At 44.3% G+C, this 27,976-nt stretch overlaps 1 protein-coding gene across 1 annotated transcript; it reads right to left on the bottom strand.

Moving 5' to 3' along the window:
- Nucleotides 1-481: 481 nt before the first annotated feature.
- On the bottom strand, nucleotides 482-25,878 carry LOC147678849 (uncharacterized). Its single transcript, XM_086946270.1, has 2 exons — nucleotides 25,723-25,878; nucleotides 482-6,120 (listed from the first exon to the last, which is right to left on the bottom strand). Exon 2 carries the CDS (start codon nucleotides 4,981-4,983, stop codon nucleotides 3,277-3,279), a length of 1,707 nt encoding a protein of 568 aa, XP_086802396.1. The 5' UTR covers nucleotides 4,984-6,120; nucleotides 25,723-25,878; the 3' UTR covers nucleotides 482-3,276.
- Between the last annotated feature and the right edge of the window lie 2,098 nt (nucleotides 25,879-27,976).

The following is a 27,976-nucleotide window of genomic DNA, read 5'->3' as shown; positions in this document are numbered from 1 at the left end:
ATTTACAGAGGGAGCACTTACCCTCTGACACTGTTCAGCAGTGGCAGAGGGTCCAAAGCATCTAAACCAGCAAAAACGAAATCCAGCACAGCATCAAAAATACATGAGTCAGAGGCAAAAAGATGGGGGAATAACCACGCCAAGGATGTCAGGTCTAACAGTTATCAAATGCTATATAAAGTATTTTCTGTAGAATACCTGCAAAGAATAAGGAAAACAATGCAACACAGGTAGCTATCTATGCTACAGCAGCAAAGAAGAGAAAGTTTACTGCTTCACAGAGACCATTATACCAAAGTTCACTGAGGGATCAGTGGTCCTTTTGAGATGTCCTTGGATTACTAGACTGGTAACCCATGTACCTTTTCACTATGATGGATTTTTTTCATCCATGGTTAGTTTGCTTCTATTTATAAATTACTTTTAGTGGCTGCTTGAGTTTCCAGTAAAGAAGATGATTTGTTAACAACTGAGCCTCCAGTCAAGTAATACAATCAGTTTTATTGACATGTATAACTTTTACATAACTAATACACATGATGCTGTTGTTCCAGGAGCTACAATTTTTAAGTGACACATATTACAGAAAAATGATTAAATGCAAACAGTAATGTAGGTAACAACATATAATAATAAAACCAAGTAGTGTTTTACACTAGCGTTATGACACACACAACTTCAATGCTCTCAATAAATAATATAATACTATACAGCGCAATGCTTGATTTCACATACCTTTACATGATGTAATCAAGTTGAAAAGGACATAGGATTGCAGAAATGAGAAAAATTAGGACTATGCATTTGTAGATATGTTACAAAGTTTCTGCTCTGTACTCATCTGTCAGCCTTGCATATATATTTACTATGCATTCAGAAAAAATATCATCTCGGTTTACAGAGTTGGATAAGACCAAATTATTTTTTCTTCTTCCAGTTGACTAGTCTGCAAAAATGCTCATAGCTTAGTGTATTCTGGAAGACAGAGTGCTAGTACAGGATAAATACAAAGGGACAAACATATGTCCAAGATTTATCAAGTGAAAGAAGTCAGTACAAAACATGAGATCTGATTTATATCCTATAATTGAGGTTCACTTAGGCTCCTGGAATTGTTACCAATGCAGCTGAAGAAGGTATTGGGCACAGGGCATGTTACCAGATCTCCCCTGACCACTTGAGTACAAGAATACATAATCACTTGAGATGTCACTCCACCATCTTTTTTTCACTAGTTTTTGGTGGTTCTTGACCCCATGTTATGCTTTGCACTGAAATGTTTACAGTTTCTAATGCATGAGACCAACTATTTTGTTGTTTAGTATGTGTCGCATAGCCTTCAGTCATAAAAACATGACATTTATAAACCAGGAGACAGTCTCCAACTGCATTTATGCATTTGCTTATTCTTCTGTGAATGCCATACACCACTCTGTGCAGTGAAGAAGAAAGTATTTTGGGCTATATTTACTACTCTCTCGACGATGGGGTTCAGTTCTCCATAATTGTTAACATGGGGTTTCTCCGAGGATTAATATTACTTTCACTGCATGGTTCCACTCTGAACTTCTTTTGCAAGGATCCGGGTATTCCTTTTTATGTTTGCTGCTGGGCCATGAGGGTTGTTGTGTCATTGCAGCTGTTCCTGAAACTCATAAGATCTGCATGTGTTTCCAGTGTTTAACTGGTAATGAAAAAAATCTTAACAGTTTTACGCTTTTCTGACATCTCCATTTTTGTATTTTTCTGCTTTGCAGTGGTTATCTAATGGTGTCTTAAAGTGGATGCGTCACTGAAGTTCTTCTCACATTTAATTTATAAACATGCCTTTTCACCTTTGTTATGTTATGTTATGTTAGGGGGATATTTCTAGAGCGCACTGACACCGTGAGTTTCCTGGCGCTGATTGGGAGATCAGTGAGATAGCAGATAGAAATTAACCGGATTGGGGAAAAAGCCAAGTTTTAAGAGATTTACGAAAGAGAATAAGAGAGTTAGCAGATTTGAGAGACAGGGGAAAGGAATTCCAGAGTGTGGGGGCAAGATGTGAAAAACTCCGACCTCCCATCCTCGCAAGTTTGAAAGAAGGAGTGGCAAGAAGATGAAGATGGGAAGATCTGAGATTGCGAATGGGGCAGTATGGGGTGATGAGGGATTTCAGGAACCTAGGAGAGGGGCCGGTCAGAGATTTAAATACTATGCAGCCGATCTTGAAGGCTGCCCTAAGATTGACCGGGAGCCAGTGCAGTTTGGCAAGAAGAGGCTTGGCCGACTGCCATTTGGGGATCCTGAAGACCAGCCGTGCCGCTTGGTTCTGAGTGATCTGCAGCCTGTGAAGCAGAGTTTTTGGCAGACCATGATATAAAGAGTTGGAAAAGTCCAAGCGGGAAAGGACCAGGGCCATGGTGACTTGAAGCAGAACTTCGGGGGACAGGAGATAAGCAACCTTCCTAATCCTGCGAAGCTGATACATACAGGAGGAGACCACCGCCCCCACCTGGGCTTTAAGTGAGAGTTCGAAGTCAATAATAACTCCCAAACTCTTTACGGACGCCACAGGGGCGGGAGGGGGGCCAAGCTCTGAGGGCCAAAAGTGGGGACCCCAATGGATGGAGCTCTTGCCAGGAAGAAGGAGCTCCGTCTTCCCAGGATTTAGTTTGAGCTGATTTTGACTCATCCAGAGGAGGATGTGGGACATGACAGCATGAAAGTTTGTAGATTAGCTAATGACAAATAACTGAACTTCTTTCACATTCATTGCATTTACATAGCTTTTTACCTGTGCGCCTCGCTGATGAGTCAAAAAAGTGCTTGACTGCGTGAAGTACTTCCAACATTCATTACCCCTGTATAATTTTGCCTCCTCTGTGTATTTACTGATGCTTCAACAGTGACTTTGACTGAGTTAAGAACTTTTTGCACTCATTGCACCTATGTTTTACTCCTGTGTGTATTCGTTGATGATATTTTAGAACTGAAGGTCGATTAAAACTCTTTTCACACTCACCGCATCTATATGGTTTTTCTCCAGTGTGTTCGTTGAGGATTCAATATTGTCATTGACTCAGTAAAGCTCTTCTCACACTCATTGCATATATATGTTTTTTCTCTACTGTGTGTTCGGTAATGATTCAATAGTGTTGTTGACGGAGCAAAGCTCTTTCCACATACCTTGCATATGTATGGTTTTTCTCCTGTGTGTTTCCGCTGATGAGATTTCAGATTTGATGATCGATTAAAGTTCTTCCCACAGTCACTGCATCTATATGGTGTTTTTCAGGTGTGGTTTCTCTGATGATTTCCTAAGTCTGATGGGTCACTAAAGCTCTTGCCACATTCACTGCAAGTATAAGGTTTTTCACCCGTGTGTGTTCGCTGATGTATCCTTAGTTTTGATGAGTCCTTAAAGCTCTTTCCACATTCATTACAGCTGTATGGTTTTTCTCCTGTGTGTATTCGCTGATGAGATTTCAGATTTGATGATTGATTAAAGCTCTTCCCACACTCACTGCATCGGTAAGGTTTTTCTCCAGTGTGTGTTTTTTGATGATTTAATAGTGGTGTTGACTCAGTGAAACTCTTCCCACATTCACTGCATCTGTATGGTTTTTCTCCTGTGTGTGTTCTTTGATGTATCTTTAGTTTTGATGATTTAGTAAAGCAATTCCCACATTCATTGCACTTGTATGGTTTTTCTCCTGTGTGTATTCTCTGATGAGCCAATAGTGTCACTGACTGAGCAAAGCTCTTCTCGCATTCACTGCAGGAGTATGGTTTTTCTCCGGTGTGTATTCGCTGATGATATTTCAGATTTGATGATAGGCTAAAGCTTTTCCCACACTCATCACATCTATATGGTTTTTCACCAGTGTGTGTTCGTTGATGATTCAATAGTGTCAGTGACCGAGTAAAGTTCTTCCCACATTCATTGCATATGTATCGTTTTTCTCCTGTGTGTATTTGCTGATGAGATCTCAGATTTGATGACTGATTAAACCTCTTCCCACACTCATTGCATATATATGGTTTTTCTCCAGTGTGTGTTCGTTGATGATTCAATAGTGTCCTTGACTGAGTAAAGCTCTTCCCACATTCATTGCACCTGTATGGTTTTTCTGCTGTGTGTATTTGTAGATGAGATTTCAGATTAGATGATCGATTAAAGTTCTTCCCATGGTCACTGCATCTATATGGTGTTTTTCCGGTGTGTCTTCGCTGATGAGATACTAAGGCTGATGGGTCACTAAAGCTCTTGCCACATTCAATACAGGAATATGGTTTTTCACCTGTGTGTGTTCGCTGATGTATCCTTAGTTTTGATAAGTCCTTAAAGCTCTTTCCACATTCATTGCAGATGTATGGTTTTTCTCCGGTGTGTATTCGCTGATGAGATTTAAGATTTGAAGATTGATTAAAGCTCTTCCCACACTCACTGCATCGGTAAGGTTTTTCTCCGGTGTGTGTTTTTTGATGATTTAATAGTGTGGTTGACTGAGTAAAACTCTTCCCACATTCACTGCATCTGTATGGTTTTTCTCCTGTGTGTGTTCTCTGATGTATCTTTAGTTTTGATGATTCAGTAAAGCAATTCCCACATTCATTGCACTTGTATGGTTTTTCTCCGGTATGTATTCGCTGATGTCTCTTCAGTTTTGATGAATCAATAAAGCCACTGCCACATTCATTGCACCTATATGGTTTTTCTCTTGTGTGTATTCGCTCATGTCTCTTTAGTTTTGATGCATCAGAAAAGGCACTGCCACATTCACTGCACCTGTATGGTTTTTCTCTTGTGTGTGTTTGTTGATGTCTTTTTAGTTGTGATGAATCAGTAAAGCCATTTCCACATTCAATGCACTTGTATGGTTTTTCTCCAGTGTGTATTCGCTGATGAGATGTCAGTTTTGAGGACTCATTATAACTCTTGCCACATTCACTGCACCAGTATGGTTTTTCTCCTGTGTGGAGTTGGCAATGGGCCATGAGTTATGCTGACTAAAGCTCTTCCTACATACACTGTACTTATATGTTTTTTCACTTGAGGGTGTTTGCTTATGCGCCCTTAGTTTTGATGCTTCAACAAAGCATTTGACCTAGTCACTGAACCTGTATGTTTATTCTCCTGTGTGTATTATTTTTCTCCTGTGTGTATTCGTTGATGTGACGTTAGAGTTGATAATCTTCCCACAATCATTGCACCTGTATGTTTTTTCATCTGTGTATTCGCTAATGAGATGCTAATTTTGATGGTCCATTAAAACTCTTGCCTCACTCAGTGCACCTGTTTGCCTTTCTCCTGCATTTGTTCACTGATGAGAGGTTAGATTGAACAATTGAATAAAGCTCTGCCCAAACTCACATCACCTGGATCTTCCTACATCTGCCTATACCTGCTGGTCGGAAGTTAGTTTTAAAGTCTCAGTGAAGCTTTTCCTCAGTCACTGCATACATTAGGTTTTTCACCTTTTTGATTTTCCAGAAGAGAAGAGAGTCTATAGCTCTTAGCAAGGTGTCTTCTGCCTGACTTTCTCTATGGCTTAGCGTCTCTGCGTTAGTTATGTTTGCAGACAGGAAATGCTGGAGTTTGCTGATCATCCATTGTGCATAACGAAACGTTATACATATGATCACCCTGAGTGCATCCCTGGAGTTTCCAATGCAGGTTTATAGGTTTTCCTCAAATTGCTGAATTGTGTCAAAAGGGCTTACAAAATGCTTCTCAGTCGAGATTTCTACCTCTCTTTGATGTGATATAAGGGACAAACAAAGAAAAAGGACTAAAAAAGATAATGGATGGTATTGTTTTATAAAGATGGACACTGTTGCCTCCAGATACTGTCAATCTCAGGAGCAATGTTGGTATATTATATTGATGAAGAGAGCCAGTGTTGTGGACTTGCTTGGATTTTGATGTTGAGAGCCTCAGGGTATGTAAGTACATAGCTCAGAGACCTGCATCCACAGGGTAGCGCTTCCTTTTTTTCCCAGGCAGGGGTTGTTCATGCTTAGGTTCCTCTTTATCTTGTTGGAAGCGTTTGTTTTAGAAAACTGGTTGCATTCACTTTCAACTCTTCTTCCACATATTTGATATAATCCAGTAATTCAGCATGCGTCTTCTATCTGTTGAATGAAAAGGTATCTAAAATCAGTTAAATAGTCTGTATGTAGATAACCACAGAAAAACACTTCTAACAACCTACCTTCTTATAAAACACATACAATAAGAGAACTGATTAGGACATGGCATGTAAACTATTATAAAATGATGTAGCAGGGAACATTGTAATTCAGAAACTTTGTACCCATTTCCATGTGTGCAAAACAAATACAACTACAGTAAAAAATATTATTTAAAAAGAAATTAACCTAAACACATGAAGCAAACCTCAGTGATAAAGCCTGGATTAATTTACAACATTTCTGTTATCGTATTATTTGTAAATTACCTGATCACCTTAAGTTAGGAGTACATAGGCCAGGCATGTACACACCAGCAGCACAAAACCCAAAGTATATGAAGAAGTAAATATAACCTTTTGAGGACATATTCCTGAATACCAGAGATCCCCACCCCCTTCTTTCAATGTAACTAAACTGAGACTACAAGATCTTACTTGAAACTGGGAAAAAATAACCACCTCCACCTGAATTTAAATATTGGTTTGTGTTAGATATCAGGTCATTGGTTGAGGTGGTGGAAGTACCACTCAGGCAACAACCACAATTCATGTCAGGGTGAACCACAGAAAGTCACTCAATTCACTTGTGATTAACCCTCTGACAGATGGGCACAAAAGCAGTCAGGGTTAACTTAGAGGCAATGTGTGAAGTATTTATGCAGCAAACCCAACACAATAGAAGTTCCAAACCAATTTAGAAAAATACAGTACATTTTAATTAACAAAAGGACACCAAAATGAATTACATCCAATCAGTAGAACCAGAGTAGTGAATTTGTACAATTTTTAGTGAAAAATAGCACCAAAAAGAACAACAAAGCACCAATCGCAGGCATCTTGATGTACAAGAGTGGGCCAAAGTCCAAAGTAAAGGCCGACAATGGAGCGCAGGTCAGATACAAAGGGGGACTGGGCCTGGTCTCGGCTTCCCTTTGGAACTATTAAAACTCTTGAAGATTTCCTGGAGAAGGTAAAGTCTTTAGTGGGGAAAGATAGCAGGCTGTGTCCAACGAGAGGTTTTCGGGGAACTGTTGGACATGGTAAAAGTGAACACTTTTACATTCTGACGTAGATGTTTTTTTTTAAAGTCTGATTCTTCCAGTAGGATGAGGCAACAGCCTTTAGTCTAAGATGGTTCCATGAGGCCGGATACATTCAAGAGGTTCTACCAAAAAGGATTTGTTGCTGCAGAGAACATAGTACGAGCCACTGGGAAGTCAATCCCACTATTGATGCACTTTCATCAGATCAGCATGCAGGTGGGTCCCAGTTTCCTGTCGGTTCTCAGAGCAGTTTTTCTTGAAACATGTTTTCAAGTCCCAGGTTTTAGGGTTTGGCTGGAGCACAACCACCAACACCACTTCCAAGGGTCCTGGGCATAAAGGGCACCACTTGGGGGGTTAGGAATCACACCAGCTGAGGCCAGCAGCCAGGTGCAAAGCCATTTGAGCTTGTTGTGTCCCTGAAGCTCACACAGGATGTCAGCCAACTTGCCCTTGAAGTCACTTTGGTGGCCCTAGGTTTGAGAACCAGGTCGTGTCTTCCTTACTCTGGCAGTAGGGCATCATTCAGGGAGCAAGGCATCCCTTCCGGCAAAAGGGTAGCAGAGCAGTCCTTCCGAGTTTTACACAGCTTCAGAAGTGATCCTATTTGGGGTCGGAGAGTGCAACCTTTTATCCCCAATGCCAGCCTTTGTGTGGGAGGCAACACCTGGCCCACTTGCCTGCTCTTTCTGGGTGTGGCTTCCAAATATCTGGGGTGACAAAAAGTCTAGTGTCAAGTCTTTTGTGTATGCAGGAGGGACCACCCTTTGAAGTGTACGGGGGATTGGTGCGCAGTTCTGCCCCAGCCATCCTGTATTAGGTGTAATAAGGCAACCCGATATTAGTCTATGGGAGAGATAGGCCTTATAATAGTGAAAAACAATTAAACAGAACATGTAAAACATGTAAAACTTAAACCCACATGTCCTTTTAAAAATACCATGCACCCTGCCCAAGAGCTGTTAGGCTCACCTTGGGAGTGACTGATAAGTATTAAAAAAAGGAAGGTTTAGGCCTGGTAAGGGGTTTATTTAGGCTCATCGAAATGGCAGTTTAAAACTGAACTACAGGTTACAGTAGAGGGTCTGAGACATGTTTTAAGGGGCTCCTTTATTGGGTAACACAATGAGTGCTGTAGGCCCACCGGTAGCTTTTAATTTACAGGCCCTGGGCACATATAGTACTACAAATACTAGGGACGTGGACGTAAATTGAATGTGCTGATAAGGTGTGGGTCAATTTTACCATGTTTTAGATGAGAGCACAAGCACTTAAAGAGTGGTAAAGTGCACAGATTCTTAATTCCAACACAAAAAGAGGTCAGAAACCAAAGGCAAACATCTGAGGGTGACCTTGCCTAGAGGGCCAAATCTAATAGTTTGCAATTAAGTTTAACTCAAAGCAGAGTTTATTAGTATTCATCTTATTTAGTCCTTAAATGGCAGTGAATTTCTGCTGCTTTCTGAGTAAGTAAATACCATGTTGTATAAGCACCAGAGTAGCGAGCCTATAGGAATATTACACCACAAATGTTCTATTGCTGATTGTTTACATAGTGCAGTGCGCCTAAACTAACCAGGAAACAGGACTGAACAGAAACCAAAGTTATCTGTTTTAGTTTGAAAAAATAGGTCTTTGGCTCTTCAGAAGTTTAATTTATAAAGCTCACAATCACCTGCAAGGGTATCCTCGTGCTTCATAGTGTCACGTGTCATTTAACATTTTAAATGATCTACTTTAACAATGAAAATATTAAACACCTTTATAATCTAGCATGTCACTGTCTAGAATCCTTCAAATTCACAGACCCCACGCACTTATTACACCTCAACAAATCTCATTCCTTCTTCCACAACCATGTCTTGTGCACACCTATTTTGCAAGTCTTGGTCTCCACACTTATCTGCTTTTTGCTGTGCTAACGTTTCCCCACTTGTCTGTTCCTCAGTTTTCTCCCCCACCAGTCTTATGCCTCAGTCCTTTCCTACATTCATGGGTACCTTGTACCTGTGACTCATGCACTTTCCCATCCATTATCTGTCTTGCTTCATCTAGACAGAAGCTCACTGTCCTCTTTTCTCGGTACAACCTCACTGCCCTCTCTCTACGTTCTACTGTCTCTATTACGGAATCTCCTCAAGTAAAAGTGACAGGACATTACACTGACAATAACTTGTATCATCGGGGCATATGTGAAACCGTAGCCGTGAAAACCATGGGGTCAGAAGGAGGCCTAAGGAAATAACGCGGATAGCACTATGGGGGTAAATACATCATAACTCACATCCGGCATGGTCTGGTATGCAAAGAATAACATAACAGCATATTTCTGAGGCTAGTTGCTCATTTTACGATGGTGCACTTAATCACCCAGTAAATATTTTGCCTCATAACAGATTGGCATTATAATCACTATAGGCGACTGGCCTGAAGTTTGCAGGCTCAACTGTGTTCCTCAAATTTAGTTTTTAACAACAGGTAGCCAATGCATATTTAAAGCTTTAGAGCCCACCCTGGATGCAGGGGAGTGATATACACAAATGAGTTACTGCAGGCACCGGAGTTGGGTGGCCCAGAGGTGATGTAATGCACATGGGACTATGTAGAAGGATGGGGGAGAGGGGTAGTGCAAGAGCAGCACCACCACCAGAGATGTAGAAGCATCAGGGTGTAAGGTTTCTGTGAAGTCTGTCAGTGCCTTGGTGTATAGGTGCTGCAGCCATATATTAAGTCGCCCACTGACTTGGGCGATCATCTTCTCTCACAAGGGTTAAGGTGAAACCATTTACAGGGAGCAGCTCTTTCCACTCAACTAACAGGAAACAGTGAGAAGTAAGTGGTGACCATACAGAGGAGGGCACATTGGGCTAGATTTATATTCTCGCAGACAGAGTAAAAGAGCTCATTCATCTTGACTGATGTTTTTGGATCCGAGAGGTGCGACACCAGTCTCTGGCGGTGGCTTTGGTGAGCACAATCTACTCTCCCTTGATATAAATTAAGGATATCAGGGAGACTGGTACATAAACAGATCTAGATGTATATATCTATTACCCACAGGCGGTCACCAGTAGGTAGTTATGGATAGGATCTAGTTTCAATAAGAAAAGTGTTTTTTGTACTGCCAATAACTCTGGTGCAGTTTGACGAAACTTCACAACATTTTCCAAATTTGTTTGCTAATCACTTCAGCTGCAGCGCTGAACGTTTTGGGTGATTTATCAAGTAGGGATTGAGAAAAAAGAAGGGTGCGAAAAAGTTTTTTACCCATAGGGATTTTGAACAGGTCTACAGCACGAACCGCTGCATGAAATTACACCAAATTTGGCAGAAAGTTAGATATTGGTCCAAAGTTAGATATTGGTCCAGAAAGCGTGCTTTTGTGAAAAGCTGTTCCGGAGATTTTGAGATATTAAAGGAAAACCAAATTTGCATATCTAGGTACGAGACTCTCCGCAAATCTTGCTGATCTCGTGCAGAGATCTGATTGACTGGCACTTTAACCAAGAAGTGCTGGCAAATAATAATGTTACAAAAAAGAGAAGGGGGAAGGGTAGGAATACCCTGAGCCTTTTCAATTTTGCATCGAATCGCTGGTTGACATGCAAATTTGCAGCAAAATTGGGAGGAGAATAAACATGTGCGGTATTCCGTGCTTGTTTTCACTGTAGCCCCCCAGTGGGCCAGGTCCTGAGGGCATGAGGGTATTTCATAAAAGAAGGAGGGGGTGCACAGGCTATAATCCATGGGTGCCACTTAGATAGCTGTGCTAAACCACTTATATTAGTTAACGTTTACTAAAAATCTCCGGAGGTTTGACAGGAAACCAACAGCAGAAGGCTTTTGTAAGGCACTCAACAACCTCATTTGATGGTTTTAAACATATGAGGTATTATAAATTGGAGACTTTAACTTGCCCAATTTGGGTAATCAGCTGACATTCAGCCAACTGCTGTGGATCATCTTGCAAAGAAAATGAATGATTGTTTACACACATATAATCTTATTTCATTACAGGTTTTTAAGACATCAAAAAGGCTGTCTCATAAACCCATACTCACATATATTGGGCATTTCCAGTTTGAACTATGCCTTTGTTAGTAATCTCCTACTTGAGTCACCCATGGCCTGCACTGTTAGAGGGCGCTCTAAAGGAAGAAAACAACTCTTTACTAAGGAGGCTAAAGTGGAGCACGGTCTGGCTCAACATATGCAAAGAATTATTCAGCCAACTGAACATCTTGAGTGAGTCCCCAACAGGTAAACATCTCCAAACAAACTGTGATTTAATATTAGATCATTAAACCGTGACTTAAGAGGGAAAAGGAACCATAACTTAGCAGCCATCAAGAACCCAGGGACTTACAAACCCCAATGGTATACGTCTGATCTAAAAACGAATTACTTTGGTCCAAAAATCAGGTACCAGAAGGTACACAAAGTGAAGCGTAACCGCACTTAAGAAGTACAAAAAAAGCTTACAGCTCCCTCCCTGGTCAGCAGAGAAGAAACATGTGGAATCCGAATGGTTAGATGTTTATAAATTGCTAGGCTGTAACAATCAAGCTAAATTTTGGCAATACCTCAACTCTCTAAATAATAAATCTTATATCAGAGGGAAAAGCGTCCATATGGCAAAGTGGATTGAACAGGTCAGTTGGTTCTACACTGACACAGGCTTACAGGGCACCCAGAACTACAAAAATATGGGTTGAACCAGAGGACTGAAGGCCATAAAAGAAGAACTAGCTTGTTTGATAAAGGTGATGTTCATAAAGTCTTCAAATCAATGAGAGAAAATGGGAACATGGCCCCAACGGATTACCAGGCTCCCTTTTCAACACCAATACAGAATTTGGGGTGGATCTTCTTACACCTCTGTACCAGGAATGCGTTCAAACTATCCAAGTGTCGCAATCTTATAGACTGTATTCTACACTCGATGTAAAAAAAAAGTCAACACCACAGACCCAACAAATTATTGCCTAATTGCACTGCTAGACGTCGAGGCAAACACATATCAATCAATTAATTGGGGTTGGTAAAGTGCAGCTCATCACCCGCAAGGGTCTCAGGGCGCTAAGGAGGAGGCTGGCTCCGTTGAGTGCTGGGGGTCATCTGAAGAGCAAGGTCTGGATATCATTCCTGAACTGATGCAGTGTGGGGACTTGCCGGAATATAAAAGTGGGGTGAAGAGGATAGGGTATTATGATAATGGGGTGAGGAGGGCTGGGGTATTACAATAACGGGGTGAGAGGAATGGGGTATTATGATAATGGGGTGATGGAGGGCTGGGGAATTATAATAATGGGGTGAGGATGGCTGAGGTGCAATAATGGGGTGAGGAGAGATGGGGTATTATAATAATGGGGTGAGGAGGGATGGGTATAATGATGGGGGGTGGAGGGATGGGGTATAATGATGGGGGGTGGAGGGCTGGGGTATAATAATGGGGTGAGGAGGGCTGGGGTATAATAATGGGGTGTGGAGGGCTGGGGTATAATAATGAGGTGAGTAGGGCTGGGGTGATATAAAAATGGGGTGATATAAAAATGGGGTGAGGAGGGATGGGGTATTATAATAATGGGGTGAGGAGGGATAGGGTATTATAATAATGGGGTGAGGAGGGATGGGGTATTCTAATAATGGGGTGAGGAGGGATGGGGTATTATAATAATGGGGTGAGGAGGGATGGGGTATTATAATAATGGGGTGAGGAGGGATAGGGTATTATAATAATGGGGTGAGGAGGGATGGGGTATTCTAATAATGGGGTGAGGAGGGATGGGGTATTATAATGAGGTGATGGAGGGCTGAGGTATTTAAATAATAATGGGGTGAGGAGGGCTAGGGTACAATAATGGGGTGAGGAGGGCTGGGGTACTATAATAATGGGGTGTGGAGGGCTGGGGTATAATAATGAGGTGAGGAGGGCTGGGGTATATAATGGGGTGTGGAGGGATAGGGTATAATTATAGGGTGAGGAGGGATGGGGTATTATAATAATGGGGTGAGGAGGGATGGGGTATTATAATAATGGGGTGATGGAGGGCTAGGGTACAATAATGGGGTGAGGAGGGCTGGGGTATTATAATAATGGGGAGAGGAGGGCTGGGGTACACTAATGGGGTGAGGAGGGCTGGGGTATTATAATAATGGGGTGAGGAGGGCTGGGGTATTATAATTGGGTGACGAGGGATGGGGTAATATAATGGGGTGAGGAGGGCTGGGGTATTATAATAATGGGGTGAGGAGGGCTGGGGTATTATAATAATGGGGTGATGGAGGGCTAGGGAACAATAATGGGGTGAGGAGGGCTGGGGTATTATAATAATGGGGCGATGGAGAGCTGGGGTATTATAATAATGGGGTGATGGAGGGCTAGGGAACAATAATGGGGTGAGGAGGGCTGGGGTATTATAATAATGGGGTGAGGAGGGCTGGGGTACAATAATGGGGTGAGGAGGGCTGGGGTATTATAATAATGGGGTGAGGAGGGCTGGGGTGTTATAATAATGGGGTGGGGGCTAGGGTATTATAATAATGGGGTGAGGAGGGCTGGAGTATTAAAATAATGGGGTGAGGAGGGATGGGGTACAATATTGGGATGAGGGGGGTTTGGGGTAAGGAGGGCTGGGGTATTATACTAATGGGGTGAGGAGGGCTGGCGTATTATAATAATGGGGTGAGGAGGGCTGGGGTATTTAAATAATAATGGGGTTCGGAGGGCTAGGGTACAATAATGGGGTAAGGAGGGCTGGGGTATTATAATAATGGGGTGAGGAGGGCTGGGGTATTATAATAATGGGGCGATGGAGAGCTGGGGTATTATAATAATGGGGTGATGGAGGGCTAGGGAACAATAATGGGGTGAGGGGGAATGGGGTATAATAATGGGGTGTGGAGGGCTAGGGTATAATATTGGGGTGAGGAGGACAGGGGTATAATAATGTGGTGTGGAGGGATGGGGTATAATAACAGGGTGAGGAAGGATGGGGTAATATAATAATGGGGTGAGGAGGGATGGGGTATTATAATAATGGGGTGATAGAGGGCCGGGGTATTATATAATGGGGTAATGGAGGGCTAAGGTCCAATAATGGGGTGAGGAGGGCTGGGGTATTATAATAATGGGGTAGGAGGTCAAAAGTAAAGGCCGACAATGGAGCGCAGGTCAGATACAAAGGGGAATTGGGCCTGGTCTCAGCTTCCCTTTGGAACTATTAAAACTCTTGAAGATTTCCTGGAGAAGGTAAAGTCTTTAGTGGGGAAAGATAGCAGGCTGTGTCCAACGAGAGGTTTTCGGGGAACTGTTTGACATGGTAACAGTGAACACTTTTACATTCGGACGTAGATGGGTTTTTTAAAGTCTGATTCTTCCAGTGGGAAGAGGCAACAGCCTTTAGTCTAAGATGGTTCCATGAGGCCGGATACATTCAAGAGGTTCCACCAAAAAGGATTTGTTGCTACAGAGAACATAGTACGAGCCGCTGGGAAGTCAATCCCACTAATGATGCACTTACATCAGATCAGCATGCAGGTGGGTCCCAGTTTCCTGTCGGTTCTCAGAGCAGTTTTTTTTGAAACATGTTTTCAAGTCCCAGGTTTTAGGGTTTGGCTGGAGCACAACCACCAACACCACTTCCAAGGGTCCTGGGCATAAAGGGCACCACTTGGGGGGGTTAGGAATCACACCAGCTGAGGCCAGCAGCCAGGTGCAAAGCCATTTGAGCTTGTTGTGTCCCTGAAGCTCACACAGGATGTCAGCCAACTTGCCCTTGAAGTCACTTTGGTGGCCCTAGGTTCGAGAACCAGGTCCTGTCTTCCTTACTCTGGCAGTAGGGCATCATTCAGGGAGCAAGGCATCCCTTCCGGCAAAAGGGTAGCAGAGCAGTCCTTCCGAGTTTTACACAGCTTCAGAAGTGATCCTATTTGGGGTAGGAGAGTGCAACCTTTTATCCCCAATGCCAGCCTTTGTGTGGGAGGCAACACCTGGCCCACTTTCCTGCTCTTTCTGGGTGTGGCTTACAAATATCTGGGGTGACAAAAAGTCTAGTGTCAAGTCTTTTGTGTATGCAGGAGGGACCACCCTTTGAAGTGTACGGGGGATTGGTGCGCAGTTCTGCCCCAGCCATCCTGTATTAGGTGTAATAAGGCAACCCGATATTAGTCTATGGGAGAGATAGGCCCTATAATAGTGAAAAAAATTTAACAGAACATGTAAAACATGTAAAACTTAAACCCACATGTCCTTTTAAAAATACCATGCACCCTGCCCAAGAGCTGTTAGGCTCACCTTGGGAGTGACTGATAAGTATTAAAAAAAGGAAGGTTTAGGCCTGGTAAGGGGTTTATTTAGGCACATCGAAATGGCAGTTTAAAACTGAACTACAGGTTACAGTAGAGGGTCTGACACATGTTTTAAGGGGCTCCTTTATTGGGTAACACAATGAGTGCTGTAGGCCCACTAGTAGCTTTTAATTTACAGGTCCTGGGCACATATAGTACTACAAATACTAGGGACGTGGACATAAATTGAATGTGCCGATAAGGTGTGGGTCAATTTTACCATGTTTTAGATGAGAGCACAAGCACTTAAAGAGTGGTAAAGTGCACAGATTCTTAATTCCAACACAAAAAGAGGTCAGAAACCAAAGGCAAACATCTGAGGGTGACCTTGCCTAGAGGGCCAAATCTAATAGTTTGCAATTAAGTTTAACTCAAAGCAGAGTTTATTAGTATTCATCTTATTTAGTCCTTAAATGGCAGTGAATTTCTGCTGCTTTCTGAGTAAGTAAATACCATGTTGTATAAGCACCAGAGTAGCGAGCCTATAGGAATATTACACCACAAATGTTCTATTGCTGATTGTTTACATAGTGCAGTGCGCCCAAACTAACCAGGAAACAGGACTGGACAGAAACTAAAGTTATCTGTTTTAGTTTGAAAAAATAGGTATTTGGCCCTTCAGAAGTTTAATTTGTAAAGCTCACAATCACCTGCAAGGGTATCCTCGCGCTTCATAGTGTCACGTGTCATTTAACATTTTAAATGATCTACTTTAACAATGAAAATATTAAACACCTTTATGATCTAGCATGTCACTGTCTAGAATCCTTCAAATTCACAGACCCCACGCACTTATTACACCTCAACAAATCTCATTCCTTCTTCCACAACCATGTCTTGTGCACACCTATTTTGCAAGTCTTGGTCTCCACACTTATCTGCTTTTTGCTGTGCTAACGTTTCCCCACTTGTCTGTTCCTCAGTTTTCTCCCCCACCAGTCTTATGCCTCAGTCCTTTCCTACATTCATGGGTACCTTGTACCTGTGACTCATGCACTTTCCCATCCATTATCTGTCTTGCTTCATCTAGACAGAAGCTCACTGTCCTCTTTTCTCGGTACAACCTCACTGCCCTCTCTCTACGTTCTACTGTCTCTATTACGGAATCTCCTCAAGTAAAAGTGACAGGACATTACACTGACAATAACTGTGTATCATCAGGGCATATGTGAAACCGTAAAAACCATGGGGTCAGAAGGAGGCCTAAGGAAATAACGCGGATAGCACTATGGGGGTAAATACATCATAACTCACATCCGGCATGGTCTGGTATGCAAAGAATAACATAACAGCATATTTCTGAGGCTAGTTGCTCATTTTACGATGGTGCACTTAATCACCCAGTAAATATTTTGCCTCATAACAGATTGGCATTATAATCACTATAGGCGACTGGCCTGAAGTTTGCAGGCTCAACTGTGTTCCTCAAATTTAGTTTTTAACAACAGGTAGCCAATGCATATTTAAAGCTTTAGAGCCCACCCTGGATGCAGGGGAGTGATATACACAAATGAGTTACTGCAGGCACCGGAGTTGGGTGGCCCAGAGGTGATGTAATGCACATGGGACTATGTAGAAGGATGGGGGAGAGGGGTAGTGCAAGAGCAGCACCACCACCAGAGATGTAGAAGCATCAGGGTGCAAGGTTTCTGTGAAGTCTGTCAGTGCCTTGGTGTATAGGTGCTGCAGCCATATATTAAGTCGCCCACTGACTTGGGCGATCATCTTCTCTCACAAGGGTTAAGGTGAAACCATTTACAGGGAGCAGCTCTTTCCACTCAACTAACAGGAAACAGTGAGAAGTAAGTGGTGACCATACAGAGGAGGGCACATTGGGCTAGATTTATATTCTCGCAGACAGAGTAAAAGAGCTCATTCATCTTGACTGATGTTTTTGGATCCGAGAGGTGCGACACCAGTCTCTGGCGGTGGCTTTGGTGAGCACAATCTACTCTCCCTTGATATAAATTAAGGATATCAGGGAGACTGGTACATAAACAGATCTAGATGTATATATCTATTACCCACAGGCGGTCACCAGTAGGTAGTTATGGATAGGATCTAGTTTCAATAAGAAAAGTGTTTTTTGTTCTGCCAATAACTCTGGTGCAGTTTGACGAAACTTCACAACATTAACCAAATTTGTTTGCTAATCACTTCAGCTGCAGCGCTGAACGTTTTGGGTGATTTATCAAGTAGGGATTGAGAAAAAAGAAGGGTGCGAAAAAGTTTTTTACCCATAGGGATTTTGAACAGGTCTACAGCACGAACCGCTGCATGAAATTACACCAAATTTGGCAGAAAGTTAGATATTGGTCCAAAGTTAGATATTGGTCCAGAAAGCGTGCTTTTGTGAAAAGCTGTTCCGGAGATTTTGAGATATTAAAGGAAAACCAAATTTGCATATCTAGGTACGAGACTCTCCGCAAATCTTGCTGATCTCGTGCAGAGATCTGATTGACTGGCACTTTAACCAAGAAGTGCTGGCAAATAATAATGTTACAAAAAAGAGAAGGGGAAGGGTAGGAATACCCTGAGCCTTTTCAATTTTGCATCGAATCGCTGGTTGACATGCAAATTTGCAGCAAAATTGGGAGGAGAATAAACATGTGCGGTATTCCGTGCTTGTTTTCACTGTAGCCCCCCAGTGGGCCAGGTCCTGAGGGCATGAGGGTATTTCATAAAAGAAGGAGGGGGTGCACAAGCTATAATCCATGGGTGCCACTTAGATAGCTGTGCTAAACCACTTATATTAGTTAACGTTTACTAAAAATCTCCGGAGGTTTGACAGGAAACCAACAGCAGAAGGCTTTTGTAAGGCACTCAACAACCTCATTTGATGGTTTTAAACATATGAGGTATTATAAATTGGAGACTTTAACTTGCTCAATTTGGGTAATCAGCTGACATTCAGCCAACTGCTGTGGATCATCTTGCAAAGAAAATGAATGATTGTTTACACACATATAATCTTATTTCATTACAGGTTTTTAAGACATCAAAAAGGCTGTCTCATAAACCCATACTCACATATATTGGGCATTTCCAGTTTGAACTATGCCTTTGTTAGTAATCTCCTACTTGAGTCACTCATGGCCTGCACTGTTAGAGGGCGCTCTAAAGGAAGAAAACAACTCTTTACTTAGGAGGCTAAAGTGGAGCACGGTCTGGCTCAACATATGCAAAGAATTATTCAGCCAACTGAACATCTTGAGTGAGTCCCCAACAGGTAAACATCTCCAAACAAACTGTGATTTAATATTAGATCATTAAACCGTGACTTAAGAGGGAAAAGGAACCATAACTTAGCAGCCATCAAGAACCCAGGGACTTACAAACCCCCATGGTATACGTCTGATCTAAAAACGAATTACTTTGGTCCAAAAATCAGGTACCAGAAGGTACACAAAGTGAAGCGTAACCGCACTTAAGAAGTACAAAAAAAGCTTACAGCTCCCTCCCTGGTCAGCAGAGAAGAAACATGTGGAATCCGAATGGTTAGATGTTTATAAATTGCTAGGCTGTAACAATCAAGCTAAATGTTGGCAATACCTCAACTCTCTAAATAATAAATCTTATATCAGAGGGAAAAGCGTCCATATGGCAAAGTGGATTGAACAGGTCAGTTGGTTCTACACTGACACAGGCTTACAGGGCACCCAGAACTACAAAAATATGGGTTGAACCAGAGGACTGAAGGCCATAAAAGAAGAACTAGCTTGTTTGATAAAGGTGATGTTCATAAAGTCTTCAAATCAATGAGAGAAAATGGGAACATGGCCCCAACGGATTACCAGGCTCCCTTTTCAACACCAATACAGAATTTGGGGTGGATCTTCTTACACCTCTGTACCAGGAATGCGTTCAAACTATCCAAGTGTCGCAATCTTATAGACTGTATTCTACACTCGATGTAAAAAAAAGTCAACACCACAGACCCAACAAATTATTGCCTAATTGCACTGCTAGACGTCGAGGCAAACACATATCAATCAATTAATTGGGGTTGGTAAAGTGCAGCTCATCACCCGCAAGGGTCTCAGGGCGCTAAGGAGGAGGCTGGCTCCGTTGAGTGCTGGGGGTCATCTGAAGAGCCAGGTCTGGATATCATTCCTGACCTGATGCAGTGTGGGGATTTGCCGGAATATAAAAGTGAGGTGAAGAGGATAGGGTATTATGATAATGGGGTGAGGAGGGCTGGGGTATTACAATAATGGGGTGAGAGGAATGGGGTATTATGATAATGGGGTGATGGAGGGCTGGGGAATTATAATAATGGGGTGAGGATGGCTGAGGTGCAATAATGGGGTGAGGAGGGATGGGTATAATGATGGGGGGTGGAGGGATGGGGTATAATGATGGGGGGTGGAGGGCTGGGGTATAATAATGGGGTGAGGAGGGCTGGGGTATAATAATGGGGTGTGGAGGGCTGGGGTATAATAATGAGGTGAGTAGGGCTGGGGTGATATAAAAATGGGGTGAGGAGGGATGGGGTATTATAATAATGGGGTGAGGAGGGATAGGGTATTATAATAATGGGGTGAGGAGGGATGGGGTATTCTAATAATGGGGTGAGGAGGGATGGGGTATTATAATAATGGGGTGAGGAGGGATAGGGTATTATAATAATGGGGTGAGGAGGGATGGGGTATTCTAATAATGGGGTGAGGAGGGATGGGGTATTATAATAATGGGGTGAGGAGGGATGGGGTATTATAATGAGGTGATGGAGGGCTGAGGTATTTAAATAATAATGGGGTGAGGAGGGCTAGGGTACAATAATGGGGTGAGGAGGGCTGGGGTACTATAATAATGGGGTGTGGAGGGCTGGGGTATAATAATGAGGTGAGGAGGGCTGGGGTATATAATGGGGTGTGGAGGGATAGGGTATAATTATAGGGTGAGGAGGGATGGGGTATTATAATAATGGGGTGAGGAGGGATGGGGTATTATAATAATGGGGTGATGGAGGGCTAGGGTACAATGATGGGGTGAGGGCTGGGGTATTATAATAATGGGGAGAGGAGGGCTGGGGTACACTAATGGGGTGAGGAGGGCTGGGGTATTATAATAATGGGGTGAGGAGGGCTGGGGTATTATAATTGGGTGAGGAGGGATGGGGTAATATAATGGGGTGAGGAGGGCTGGGGTATTATAATAATGGGGTGAGGAGGGCTGGGGTATTATAATAATGGGGTGAGGAGGGCTGGGGTATTTTAATGGGGTGGGGCGGGAAGGGTTACAATAATGGGGTTAGGAGGGATGGGGTATTATAATAATGGGGGGATGGAGAGCAGGGGTATTATAATAATGGGGTGATGGAGGGCTAGGGAACAATAATGGGGTGAGGAGGGCTGGGGTATTATAATAATGGGGTGAGGAGGGCTGGGGTACAATAATGGGGTGAGGAGGGCTGGGGTATTATAATAATGGGGTGAGGAGGGCTGGGGTATTATAATTGGGTGGGGAGGGATGGGGTAATATAATAATGGGGTGAGGAGGGCTGGGGTGTTATAATAATGGAGCGAGGAGGGGTGGGGTATCATAATTGGGTGAGGAGGGATGGGGTAATATAATAATGGGGTGAGGAGGGCTGGGGTGTTATAATAATGGGGTGGGGGCTAGGGTATTATAATAATGGGGTGAGGAGGGCTGGAGTATTAAAATAATGGGGTGAGGAGGGATGGGGTACAATATTGGGATGAGGGGGGATGGGGTAAGGAGGGCTGGGGTATTATAATAATGGGGTGAGGAGGGCTGGCGTATTATAATAATGGGGTGAGGAGGGCTGGGGTATTTAAATAATAATGGGGTTCAGAGGGCTAGGGTACAATAATGGGGTAAGGAGGGCTGGGGTATTATAATAATGGGGTGAGGAGGGCTGGGGTATTATAATAATGGGGTGAGGAGGGCTGGGGTATTATAATAATGGGGTGAGGGGGAATGGGGTATAATAATTGGGTGTGGAGGGCTGGGGTATAATATTGGGGTGAGGAGGACAGGGGTATAATAATGTGGTGTGGAGGGATGGGGTATAATAACAGGGTGAGGAAGGATGGGGTAATATAATAATGGGGTGAGGAGGGATGGGGTATTATAATAATGGGGTGATAGAGGGCCGGGGTATTATATAATGGGGTAATGGAGGGCTAGGGTCCAATAATGGGGTGAGGAGGGCTGGGGTATTATAATTATGAGGTAGGGAGGGCTGGGGTATTATAATAATGGGGTAGGAGGGGTGGGGTATTATAATAATGGGGTGAGGAGGTATGGGGTATTATAATAATGGGGTGAGGGCTGGGGTACAATAATGGGGAGAGGGCTTGGGTATTATAATAATGGGGCGAGGAGGGCTTGGGTATTATAATGGGGTGAGGAGGGCTAGGGTACAATAATGGGGTGAGGAGGGCTGGGGTATTATAATATTGGGCAGAGGATGGCTGGGGTACACTAATGGGGTGAGGAGGGCTGGGGTATTATAATAATGGGGTGAGGAGGGCTGGGGTATTATAATTGGGTGAGGAGGGATGGGGTAATATAATTGGGTGAGGAGGGATGGGGTATTATAATAATGGGGTGAGGGCTGGGGTACAATAATGGGGAGAGGAGGGCTTGGGTATTATAATAATAGGGTGAGGAGGGCTGGGGTATTATAATAATGGGGCGAGGGGGCTGGGGTATTATAATAATGGGGTGAGGAGGGCTGGGGGATTATAATGGGGTGAGGAGGGATGGGGTACAATAATGGGGTGAGGAGGGATGGGGTGAGTAGGGCTGGGGTATTATAATAATGGGGTGAGGAGGGCTGGGGTATTTAAATAATAATGGGGTGAGGCGGGCTAGGGTACAATAATTGGGTGAGGAGGGCTGGGGTATTATAATAATGGGGTGAGGAGGGCTGGGGTACAATAATGGGTTGAGAAGGGTTGGGGTATTATAATAACGGGGTGAGGAGGGCTGGGGTATTATAATATTGGGGTAAGGAGGGCTGGGGTATTATAATAATGGGGTGAGGAGGAATGGGGTATAATAATGGGGTGTGGAAAGCTGGGGTATAATAATGGGGTGAGGAGGGCTGGGGTTTAATAAAGGGGTGTGGAAGGATGGGGTAAGGAGGGCTGGGGTATTATAATAATGGGGTGAGGAGGGCTGGGGTATTATAAAAATGGGGTGAGGACTGGGGTATTACAAAGGGGTGAGGAGGGCTGGTGTATTATAATAATGGGGTGAGGAGGGCTGTGGTATTATAATAATGGGGTGAGGAGGGATGGGGTATAATAATGGGGTGAGGAGGGATGGGGTAAGGAAGGCTGGGGTATTCTAATAATGGGGTGAGGAGGGCTGGGGTATTCTAATATTGGGGTGAGGAGGGCTCGGGTATTCTAATAATGGGGGGAGGAGGGCTGGGGTATTATAATAAGGGGGTGAGGAGGGCTGGGGTATTATAATGGGGTGAGGAGGGCTAGGGTATTATAATAATGGGATGAGGAGGGCTGCGGTATTATAATAATGGGGTGAGGAGGGTTGGGGTACAATAATGGGGTGAGGAGGGCTCGGGTATTCTAATAATGGGGTGAGGAGGGCTGGGGTATTCTAATAATGGGGTGAGGAGGGCTGGGGTATTCTAATAATGGGGTGAGGAGGGCAGGGGTATTATAATGGGGTGAGGAGGGCTGGGGTATTATAATAATGGGGTGAGAAGGGCTGGGGTATTATAATAAAGGGGTGAGGAGGGCTGGGGTATTATAATGGGGTGAGGAGGGCTAGGGCATTATAATAATGGGGTGGGGAGGGCTGGGGTATTATAATAATGGGGTGAGGAGGGCTGGGGTATTATAATAATGGGGTGAGGAGGGCTGGGGTATTATAATGGGGTGAGGAGGGCTGGGGTATTATAATAATGGGGTGAGGAGGGCTGGGGTAGTAAAATGATGGGGTGAGGTGGGCTGGGGTATTATAATGGGTGAGGAGGGCTGGGGTATTATAATAATGGGGTGAGGAGGGATGGGGTATTATAATAAAGGGGTGAGGAGGGCTGGGGTATTATAATAATGGGGTGAGGAGGGCTGGGGTATTATAATGGGGTGAGGAGGGCTAGGGTATTATAATAATGGGGGGAGGAGGGCTGGAGTATCATAATGATGGGGTGAGGAGGGATGGGGTAAGGAGGGCTGGGGCATTATAATAATGGGGTGAGGAGGGCTGGGGTACAATAATGGGGTAAGGAGGGCTGGGGTATTATAATGGGGCGAGGAGGGCTAGGGTATTATAATAATGGGGTGAGGAGGGCTGGGGTATTGTAATAATGGGGTGAGGAGGGCGAGGGTATTAAAATAATGGGGTGAGGAGGGCTGGGGTATTATAATGGGGTGAGGCGGGCTAGGGTATTATAATAATGGGGTGAGGAGGGATGGGGTATTATAATAATGGGGTGAGGAGGGCTGGGATACAAATGGGGTGAGGAGGGCTGGGGTATTATAATAATGGGGCGAGGAGGGATGGGGTACAATACTGGGGTGAGGAGGGATGGGGGAAGGAGGGCTGGGGTATTATAATAATGGGGTGAGGAGGGCCGGGGTATTATAATAAAGGGGTGAGGAGGGCTGGGGTATTATAATAAAGGGGAGAAGAGGGCTGGGGTATTATAATAAAGGGGAGAAGAGGGCTGGGGTATTATAATAATGGGGTGAAGAAGGCTGGGGTATTATAATGGGGTGAGGAGGGCTAGGGTATTATAATAATGGGTGAGGAGGGCTGGGGTATTATAATAAAGGGGTGAGGAGGGCTGGGTATTATAATAAAGGGGTGAGGAGGGCTGGGTTATTATAATGGGGTGAGGAGGGCTGGGGTATTATATTGGGGTGAGGAGGGCTGGGTTATTATAATAAAGGGGTGAGGAGGGCTGGGGTATTATAATAAAGGGGTGAGGAGGGCTGGGGTATTATAATAAAGGGGTGAGGAGGGCTGGGGTATTATAATGATGGGGTGAGGAGGGCTGGGGTATTATAATGGGGTGAGGAGGGCTAGGGTATTATAATAATGGGGTGAGGAGGGATGGGGTATTATAATAATGGGGTGAGGAGGGCTGGGATACAAATGGGGTGAGGAGGGCTGGGGTATTATAATAATGGGGTGAGGAGGGATGGGGTACAATACTGGGGTGAAGAGGGATGGGGTAAGGAGGGCTGGGGTATTATAATAATGGGGTGAGGAGGGCTGGGGTATTATAATAATGGGGTGAGGAGGGCTGGGGTATTATAATAAAGGGATGAGGAGGGCTGGGTATTATAATGGGGTGAGGAGGGCTGGGTATTATAATGGGGTGAGGAGGGCTGGGGTATTATATTGGGGTGAGGAGGGCTGGGGTATTATAATAAAGGGGTGAGGAGGGCTGGGGTATTGTAATAAAGGGGTGAGGAGGGCTGGGGTATTATAATGATGGGGTGAGGAGGGCTGGGGTATTATAATGGGGTGAGGAGGGCTAGGGTATTATAATAATGGGGTGAGGAGGGATGGGGTATTATAATGGGGTGAGGAGGGCTGGGATACAAATGGGGTGAGGAGGGCTGGGGTATTATAATAATGGGGTGAGGAGGGATGGGGTACAATACTGGGGTGAAGAGGGATGGGGTATTATAATAATGGGGTGAGGAGGGCTGGGGTATTATAATAAAGGGGTGAGGAGGGCTGGGGTATTATAATAAAGGGGAGAAGAGGGCTGGGGTATTATAATAATGGGGTGAAGAAGGCTGGGGTATTATAATGGGGTGAGGAGGGCTAGGGTATTATAATAATGGGTGAGGAGGGCTGGGGTATTATAATAAAGGGGTGAGGAGGGCTGGGTATTATAATGGGGTGAGGAGGGCTGGGGTATTATAATGGGGTGAGGAGGGCTGGGATATTATATTGGGGTGAGGAGGGCTGGGGTATTATAATAAAGGGGTGAGGAGGGCTGGGGTATTATAATGGGGTGAGGAGGGCTGGGGTATTATAATGGGGTGAGGAGGGCTGGGGTACAATAATGGGGTGAGGAGTGCTAGGGTAATATAATAATGGGGTGAGGGCTTGGGTATTATAATAATGGGGTGAGGAGGAGGGATGACCCCCTGCTCTGTGCCCTGGTCTCGGTGCAGACGGAGTGAGCTCCTTACCCTCTGCAGACATCTCCGGGCTCTCCTGCTCCGGGGTTGAGGGGGCTGAGGGTGGAGATGGGGGCACTGCACACACACACGAGGCCCCTTCCTGCTCTGCCACCCACCGGCAGCAGAGGCAGCGGCCGGATGTTACGTCATACCCCCGCTGGCGCTGCAATTGGACCAGGCCGAAGGAAGGAGGTCTCTGGGACTTGTCAGCCGTCTCCGCAGCTGCTGACCCGGAAGTGGATACTTGGACTGCGAGATGGGGGCTGGTGCTTGTGGGTATCTCCGACTGATGCTGACTCTGCTGACGTTAACCCGGAAGTGCATGTTACATCAATTGCGCTCCTATTTTTGTGACCTGATATTTTCTAATGCCACCGAAGGCGAAATACAAACAATAAACATAAAAACAGGGAAGGGAAAAAAACGAGAAAGTGAAAAGGACTAAGAATGACCTAAAACGAAGCCACTAAAGCCAGACGCCGCTTCATCAAGAAAAGGTCATTACATTGTAAAACGTCCCAGAGCTGACCTTTCAAGAGCCTGAGACGAACATCAGCCCCCACCCGACCCCAGCCCTGTGTGTCTCAATCAATATACTCCAGCCACACATGTGTCTCCATCAATATACCACAACGACTCATGTGTCTCCATCAATATACTCCAGCCACTCATGTGTCTCCATCAAAATACCACAACCACTCATGTGTCTCCATCAATATACTCCAGCCACTCATGTGTCTCCATCAATATACTCCAGCCATTCATGTGTCTCCATCAATATACCCCAGCCACTCATGTGTCTCCATCAATGTACTCCAGCCACTCATGTGTCTCCATCAATATACTCCAGCCATTCATGTGTCTCCATCAATATACTCCAGCCACTCATGTGTCTCCATCAATATACTCCAGCCATTCATGTGTCTCCATCAATATACCCCAGCCACTCATGTGTCTCCATCAATGTACTCCAGCCACTCATGTGTCTCCATCAATATACTCCAGCCATTCATATGTCTCCATCAATATACCCCAGCCACTCATGTGTCTCCATCAATATACTCCAGCCACTCATGTGTCTCCATCAATATACTCCAGCCATTCATGTGTCTCCATCAATATACCCCAGCCACTCATGTGTCTCCATCAATGTACTCCAGCCACTCATGTGTCTCCATCAATATACTCCAGCCACTCATGTGTCTCCATCAATATACTCCAGCCACTCATGTGTCTCCATCAATATACTCCAGCCATTCATGTGTCTCCATCAATATACCCCAGCCACTCATGTGTCTCCATCAATGTACTCCAGCCACTCATGTGTCTCCATCAATATACTCCAGCCACTCATGTGTCTCCATCAATATACTCCAGCCATTCATGTGTCTCCATCAATATACTCCAGCCACTCATGTGTCTCCATCAATATTCTCCAGCCTCGATTGTCTCCATCAATATACTCCAGCCCTGTGTGTCTCCATCAATATACTCCAGCCCTGTGTGTCTCCATCAATATACTTCAGCCACTCATGTGTCTCCATCAATATACTCCAGCCACTCTTGTGTATCCATCAATATACTCCAGCCCTGTGTGTCTCCATCAATATACTCCAGCCCCTGTGTGTCTCCATCAATATAATCCTGCCCCGTGTGACTCCATCAATATACTCCAGCCACTCATGTGTCTCCATCAATATACCACAACCACTCATGTGTCTCCATCAATATACTCTAGCCCTGTGTGTCTCCATCAATATACCCCAACCACTGATGTGTCTCCATCAATATACCCCAGCCACTCATGTGTCTCCATTAATATACTGTAGCCCTGTGTGTCTCCATCAATATACCCCAACCACTAATGTGTCTCCATCAATATACTCCAGCCCCTGTGTGTCTCCATCAATATAATCCTGCCACGTGTGTCTTCATCAATATACTCCAGCCCTGTGTGTCTCCATCAATATACTCCAGCCACTCATGCATCTCCATCAATATACCCCAGCCACTCATGTGACTCCATCAATATACCCCAGCCAGTCATTTGTCTCCATCAATATACCCCAGCCACTCATGTGTCTCCATCAATATACCCCAGCCAGTCATTTGTCTCCATCAATATACCCCAGCAACTCATGCATCTCCATCAATATACCCCAGCCACTCATGTGACTCCATCAATATACCCCAGCCAGTCATTTGTCTCCATCAATATACCCCAGCCACTCATGTGACTCCATTAATATACCCCAGCCACTCC

This window comes from Lissotriton vulgaris, chromosome 12 (genome assembly GCF_964263255.1).
Source record: "Lissotriton vulgaris chromosome 12, aLisVul1.2, whole genome shotgun sequence".
NCBI classification, from domain to species: domain Eukaryota; kingdom Metazoa; phylum Chordata; class Amphibia; order Caudata; family Salamandridae; genus Lissotriton; species Lissotriton vulgaris.
The sequence above is the reverse complement of the archived record's forward strand: the minus strand, read 5'-3'. Positions and strand labels throughout refer to the sequence as shown.